Raw genomic sequence first — 7,500 nt, forward strand, 5'->3', positions numbered from 1 at the left:
CCAAATGGAGGCTATTGTGTTTATTACCATGATTTTTCGCAACACGGACGGTTCTGAAAATTGGGGAATATCACTCAGATATTCCTCAGTTTTAGCTGGGGAATATTCAGTCGCGTGACGTGTTAAGACCAACACCGGAAGCGATTACCTCAAGTTCAGAATTAAAAAATTAGGGACGTCGAAGCACTGATCAAGAGCACTCGACTTCGTGTTGATTTCCCACAATTTTTCCTTAGTACAATACTCCAGCGCTCAAAACCGTCAAACAAAAATACGAGCAAAATATCTTGTCTAAAGCGACACGAAAGGACAAACTCGAACAATAATTGGATATGATAAAACCACGAACGGAGGACACGGCAAAGCAACTAAACTAGAAATAAAACCGGCGAAATGGCACTAAGAGAGGTAAAAACTGACATGCTTACCGATTGTCCTCTCTGTACGCCTGAGTAATTATAAACGCGGATCCAAAAAACTTCGCAGTAAACGCAGTAAACTTTGCAAACGCAAAACACAGACCATGCACGCAGACGACTAGTGAAAACCCACGAGGTTCTGAAATACGATCTGACGGAAACGTCACTAACCTAGACAGTTACAATAGGAGATAATACCTCGTGATGATAATGAGATTACTGGCGGAATATCCAAGTTCTTTTGATCGAAGGAAATCACTTAATCTATTAAAGCCCGCTGAGTTTGTTAAATTGGTGGGCTTGACCCACTAACGAGTTGTTTAAAAGAGTATTCAGTGAAATATAAAGTGTAAAAATATTGAATTAATAATCAGAGTCCATAAAGGAAATTACAGCACAACGGTTTGTCCTCCAATAGGAAAAACAAACAGTAACGGATTCCACCGTTTTACGGAAAACGGAAAGATTTTTCAGAATGACTCGTAAATTTTAAGAAGTTGAAATTCACTGAAAACATTTCCTGGGACCCCTCTAGAAACTTGCAATTTGGTGCTTGTTGTTTTAGTAATCAGTCGCCATTTATCCTAGATCCGCTTCTAGCTTCCTTGTTCCTAAAAGTAATTGCTTAAGTTGCTGGCCTCGTTCCCTTAAATCCCTGGGAGGCTCTAAAGTAATAAGGATCGCAGTGAACGATGAAGTAAAAAGTAATAGTTTATGGGCTGATCACATCTCAAAAATAATAATAATAATAATAATTAAAAAACTGACTAACCTCGACAAACATTTATAACACAAGGCAACCTTGGACTAGTCAAAACCAGACTCGTAAACTGGCATCTTTTGATTCTTTTCGCTTCCAGCAAAGACTTGATCTTAGATTTATAGACCCCATTAATTAATAACTGGTCACTCTTGGTTTTATAATTAGTTGTCCTGGACTTGTGAAACGTCGCCAGTTTAGTTAGCTAGTTACAACTCTCTCAAAAAGTTTCATGGTCTTTTTCGTGTGCCAATCGTGCTCTTTCAATTGCAGTTGTTCTTCCATCATTTTCCTTGCCGAAGGAGTTAAGCTTTTTTCTTGAAAAAAAACCAAAAAAATAAAATCACTATTGATTACTTCACAGGCACGCTTCAACTGATGCAAGAGATGCGCTTCAAAAAGGACAGGATCTTTGGTGTAAAATGTAGCCAGCCATTGCTGGAATTTTTCTCTCGGCGAAAAAGCCCCAAAGCTAAACGATCTTGGTGAAGCATCGCCAGCGCATTTTTCGACAAAAGTTTCATCGCTCTCTTGTAGCATGTAATCGATATTTGATCGGAGAAGCTCCAAAGGACACCAATTCACGATGATGACGTTGGCTGGGAAAAGCTCCCCTCTCACGGGGCTAGAAAGGATAACACTGGAAAAATATTCTTTTGAGCACATCTCTATCTCGACCGCATTTGTCGTGGAAATTGCATCTTGACTTGACAATGTTTTGTCAACTTGGTATGACAAAATTCCCATCTCTAAAAGTTCTGTTTGATCCACAGAACTTGCAAGACCCGCAGGAGTCGTGAATCGTTCTCGTTGTACACTGGGATAATGTTCTTTGACATATTTTCTTGCATATTCTCTCAGTTGACGAACAAGACCTTGTCCTCGAAGCTCGGCCAGAATTCGTTCCGCTCGACGGATAAATGTCCGACCTTCATCTACCACAAAGCATGCTGTTAAACCGACAAGTTTGTCGCCAGAATAAGCAAGTAGAACAACCAAATTGTCTCTCTGAAGCCATTTGTGAAATTTGAATGGAAGATAGTCATGTCCATCGTAAATTCCTTCAGATAATTTTACAACTGCATCGAAATCGCCAGACTGAGCGAGGCGGAATGTTAACCGGGTAGGTGTTGAAGCATTCATACCAAAACATTGGAATCCAAAGCTTTAGCTACGACTGAAAATCAATCAAAATATTCACTGTTAAAACTTAACTTTGCTTTACGAGAGATAATTACAGTTCCATACTTTGTCCAGAGATAAAGAATACGATGACGCGAGTGGGGTAGGGCAGTGAAATCGAGTTCGTGTTTTGTCTAACGTCGACTTGACTTTTAAGCAGAATCTCCGGTGGGTGATGGGAAGGTAACTCCTACAGGAGATTTAGGGTGCGTTTCTTTATGAAAATCCAAGATTAGATTCTTAAATCCGAAAGAATCCGAAAACGGATTTTGCGTTTCTTTACTAAACGGATCAATCCAAGATCTCTGGGATCGTGGTGCGTCAAAGGAACCGAAGAATCCACACTGGGAGTGGATTCTTCGGTTCCTTTGACGCACCACGATCCCAGAGATCTTGGATTGATCTGTTTAGTAAAGAAACGCAAAATCCGTTTTCGGATTCTTTCGGATTTAAGAATGCGATCTTGGATTTTCTTAAAGAAACGCACCCTCAGATAAAGAAGACACTTAAGTGGCTCAAAACAGTTTCCAACACTTTCCAAGACGTAGATTATGATGGGTCATTATAACCACTCAAAATCTGTTGATGCTACAATCATGGTATCGAACAACTGCCCTATCATTGGTGAATATGATGGAGTCAATTTCGTGGCGCAAAATGTTACCATAGCAACAATACAACCTGTTGAAACACCCTTATTTTAGCTTGAGCGTTTATAACTCAAAAACGACCCCCATTTTTTTTTTTTATTATCGAATGAATGATTTGCCAGTAATCGGATACCCATGTTATGCGCAAAGAACTCTGGGATCGCCAGGGGGCAAACATTGCAAGTCGCTAGAAGGAAATGTATAGCGAAAAGTTGTTTCGACGTCCAAAAAACCGATTTTGGGGAGAGATCAACGCTTTTTAACCGTTGTTTGATCGAAAATGGATTTGGGCAATGTTGATACATGGAAAATGTAAGTTTTCATTTGAATAACCGTGAAATATGTGATTAAAAGCTACCGATAACCTCCCTTACTTGCGTGAGGTTTACTGCAAAATTTACATTGAATAGAATATTTAAAATTTGTGTTTCGAGAGGCTACCCAGAGCAAAGGTAAGGGGCGACGAATGGTGAGTCTCGCAATCACATATTTTGGGGTTATTCAAACAAAAACTTACATTTTTCACATATCAGCACTGCCCAAATTCTTTTTCGATAAAACGACGGCGAAAAAGCGTCGATCTTTCGCCAAAATCGTGCTTTTGGACGTCGAAACAACTTTTCGCTATACATTTCCTTCTTGCGACCTGCAATGTTTGTCCCCTGACGATCCCAGAGTTCTTTGCGCAAACACGGGTATCCGATTACAGGCAAATCATTCATTGTGATAAGCATATAAAATGCAATTTACTACGAAGTTTAAAAACATTATGTAGAGTGGGTGCAGAGCCACCTTAAATTTTCGAAAATTTAAGGTGGCTCTGAACGTACTCTACGGATCGTAAGTATCTCCAAATAAAGTTCTCTATGTTTGCCATGACCTTTATGATTACGCAAGATGATCTTCGTGCCCAGCTTGAACTTGCTGGTTGCCTGCATGTGCCTTCACGCAATCTTTCCTCCCCCAGTGTTGCCGTGCCATGCACGCCAAATTTTGCCGCTACCGTGATCCGTAGTACACGACGGACTAAGTTTTCGTCGTTAGACAAAGCTGAGACAAAAATTGTATGTACTCCTCGTTGAACAACAGTTAAGCATGCCTTCCTCTATCTTTCTAAGCGCGATCTGCTAAATAAGTAATCTCATGTGAATGCGTGTTGTCAAAACTTAGCTTATTCTATATTCATCGACTCCGGGTCTGATTCTCAGAGTTACTCCCAAATCTGCACAGTTCGAGACTAATAAGTAAAACGTGCTATTTAACAATTAGGCTCGAGATTTCTATCGCGTGATAGTTCACCATGGCGCAGCCCGCGTCAACTATCATGCGATAGAAATCGAGAGCGAATAATCTATAAGTTGTTTTAGTATAGATATGGTATCCGGTCGTTTCGCCAACGAGTCGTTTCGCCAACGTCTCGTTCGCCAACGTCTTAGGTCGATTCGCCAACGTCCTAAGTCGTTTCGCCAACGTCCTACCGGTCAATTCGCCAACGTCATATATCCAATACTAACGAAAAAAAAGCTGCTTATTGATGTTTGGAATGCAATCCTGATCCTTGGGTGATCCTTGGGTCAAGAAATTTTAAGTCACTGCCAGTTTCGCTTGACTGACTTAAGATCAATTTGCATGTTTCTGATAGTTTCACAAGCCGGCTCGTGGGCGCTACATCGCGGTAATTTTCACGGTAATTTTCACGGTGAAAATTGACTGTTGAATACCAAAGTCCGATGGCTTCCAAAAGTTTGATGGCTTCCAATTCGCGGATAATGCATTGCGATGTAAATTAACATTACATCTTTTCCTTCTTCAAAAGCAAACAGAGTTTGTTTTCATTTTCCAGCCTTTCCAGTTGTTTACGCAAGTAACTCTAGGTAAGGGAATGAAATAAATGATAACAGACACAAGTGAAGGTAAACTTTAAACTTTTATTTAGACGTTGGCGAATTGACTAGTAGGACGTTTTCACCGTGAAAATTACCGCGATGTAGCGCCCACGAGCCGGCTTGTGAAACTATCAGAAACATGCAAATTGATCTTAAGTCAGTCAAGCGAAACTGGCAGTGACTTAAAATTTCTTGACCCAAGGATCACCCAAGGATCAGGATTGCATTCTAAACATCAATAAGCAGCTTTTTTTTCCCGTTAGTATTGGATATATGACGTTGGCGAATTGACCGGTAGGACGTTGGCGAAACGACTTAGGACGTTGGCGAATCGACCTAAGACGTTGGCGAACGAGTCGTTGGCGAAACGACTCGTTGGCGAAATGACCGCAATTCATAGATATACTAGTCGTTCAAAACTTTATCTAACTCTTCAAACATGCTTCGAAAACGCCAAGAAGCGGCCGCCATTTTCTTAACAATCTTACACTGCTAGGCTACTCACTTTCTACAACAGAATAGATAGTGCGTAGTGAGGCTGATAAGAGAACGGTATTTGTGATGTGATGGAACGCTAGTAGATTATCAATAGAATATGTTACTCACCAGAAGTAAATTCGCTTCGAGCGTATGATTCATTTCTCTTTAAAAGGGGAACTCAAGGCTAATTTTAACTATTTTTTGTATTGATGTTAACATAGGATGGATCAATTTGACAGCGATAATTTATATCGACGATGAACGATTTTATGAAAAAATCGATCCAAAGCTTCGGATTGCATCCGCCATGTTCCCTTTTCATCGCGGGAGCTTAAACGGCCAGCGGATTAAGATGTGACGTCAGATCGTGATGCCACATCGCTTCGCTTTTGTTTTGCATGAGGAGTTTAGCGAGCCGAACTGAGTATATTGAGCTAGTTTAGTTTCAGCCGCTTCGAAATGTCTGACGACGAAACCTCTTCGCATTCATCTCAATCAAGTCTTTCTATTGACGATGAAAATATCCCTCAAAATGTGATTCGGCCGTACCAGTTCGAACCAGAGTTCTCTTCCAGCGAAGAAGGTGTGGAAGAAGAAGAAGGAGAATTAGAAGAGGAGCATCAACACGACGACGAAAATGCTCGTACAAGAAATTCAGACTGGTAAGAGTTTCTGGATATATTTTCTAACTTAAACAATACAATTTAACCGATCCGTCGTGGCACACCATGAATTAAATGGCGTTTGATGTTTTGGAGATGCTGTGAAGATCAAACGCTCACGCGCTCGAGAATTGTAAACAAACACAATCAAAAAACAATAAAAATAAAATCGTTGTTGCATGTTTTTGTTCGTTTTATTCATAGCTATTGTGATATCACAAGCATTTAGAGAGGCAATATCCACTGCTATGCTATATTTTAGACCTTACTAAACCAGTTTAAAATCACCCTCCTGGAGTGAAGTCGATTGTACCGAAACTCTGTAATATTGAATCCCTATTCCTATCAACAACACAATATACTCCATTTTTTGTGGAACCGTAACAAGATTACGAAACATAATTTTTAAGCTAACCTACTTTTTTTTAGAAAAGGAACGATTGCCATCGTTACCTCTGAAACAAAACAAATAACTTTTAATTTAGTTATTATTAGTAACCTATATGTTTGGTTTGTTCTAGTGCTGACAAACTGAGCAGTGTTTGAGCTTGCAAGTGGATCTACTTCTTGTTTGGAAATCAGAGAAAAACGCATGTAAGACCTCGTAAGACTGACACAAATATTATAATTTCAGATTAGATTCTGCTATTCTTCAAAAGGATAGGTTTGCAGCCCCCTTTTAATCTATAAAGAAAATATAACTGACAGAACCTGTTGCATACCTAACTAGGCCGGATTCTCAGACATTAAATGATAAAGAACCTTCTAAGCTATCCTGAAAAGTTTGGGATAGGTTCTTATGTTTTTACTGTGCAATAAATCCAAGTCAAACAAAGCTTATTTACTTTAGGTGTAGATGTGGAAATTGCTAACTACTGAACAGAAATGAGGAATGTACGTGCTGTTCAGAGTTTCCTCAAATGTGCAACAAGAACAGGGAGGCAGTAGAGATGGGGGAGGTTGCTGAAGCCCCAGTTTGTATAACTCAGCATCCAGGTTTCCAAGCTGTTTGTCTCGACAGATGGGTGCTGCAGACAGCCTGGTACCAATATAAGCAGCAGTATTCTCAGTCCCATGAAGGTCCCCAACATAAACTTAACAGGCACATAGCCTATCGTCAACTTGTCAGATGGTGCTGGGGTATTCTTGGCAAAGAAATAAGAGTCCCTTTACCATCATGTGCAGTGTGTTGCATTAGAGCACACTTTCCTCCACCAGGACTTGAAGATGACTTCCAGTTTGAGGGTTTTCGTTTTCCAGATGAATAAGAAAAAGCAGGTTCATATGGTGACAAAAAAAATTATGCACCCTTTGTGCTTTGACTGTATGTTGTAAATTTGATTTTTTTTTTTTTTTTTGGTAAAAACCAATAATACTAACCATTAGGACATCTACAGTCATCCAAAGTCATTGTTGTTTTGTAAACAAATTATATAATTTTCTTTAGGGAAAGATTAAAAT

General features: G+C 39.7%; 1 protein-coding gene and 1 long non-coding RNA gene across 2 annotated transcripts in view; one reads left to right on the plus strand and one right to left on the minus strand.

Annotated features, from left to right (window-relative positions):
- LOC145469779 (histidine N-acetyltransferase-like) overlaps positions 1–5,533 on the minus strand; it is a 6,545-nt gene extending 1,012 nt beyond the window's left edge. Inside the window, exons 1-2 of the mRNA XM_081453585.1 lie at positions 5,504–5,533; positions 1–2,356 (exon numbers count right to left, since the gene is read on the minus strand). The exon at positions 1–2,356 is cut by the window's left edge and continues 1,012 nt beyond it. Of these exons, the coding sequence (XP_081309711.1) occupies positions 1,381–2,322 (942 nt within the window). The 5' untranslated portion in view covers positions 2,323–2,356; positions 5,504–5,533 and the 3' untranslated portion in view covers positions 1–1,380. The remainder of the gene's footprint in view (positions 2,357–5,503) is intronic.
- Positions 5,530–7,090, plus strand: LOC145469818 (uncharacterized). The gene is made up of 2 exons (XR_014042367.1): positions 5,530–6,039; positions 6,561–7,090. It is a non-coding gene; the product is annotated as an uncharacterized LOC145469818 (long non-coding RNA).
- Positions 7,091–7,500: the final 410 nt, after the last annotated feature.

The sequence above is a fragment of the Orbicella franksi genome, chromosome 15 (genome assembly GCF_964199315.1).
Source record: "Orbicella franksi chromosome 15, jaOrbFran1.1, whole genome shotgun sequence".
Lineage (NCBI taxonomy): Eukaryota > Metazoa > Cnidaria > Anthozoa > Scleractinia > Merulinidae > Orbicella > Orbicella franksi.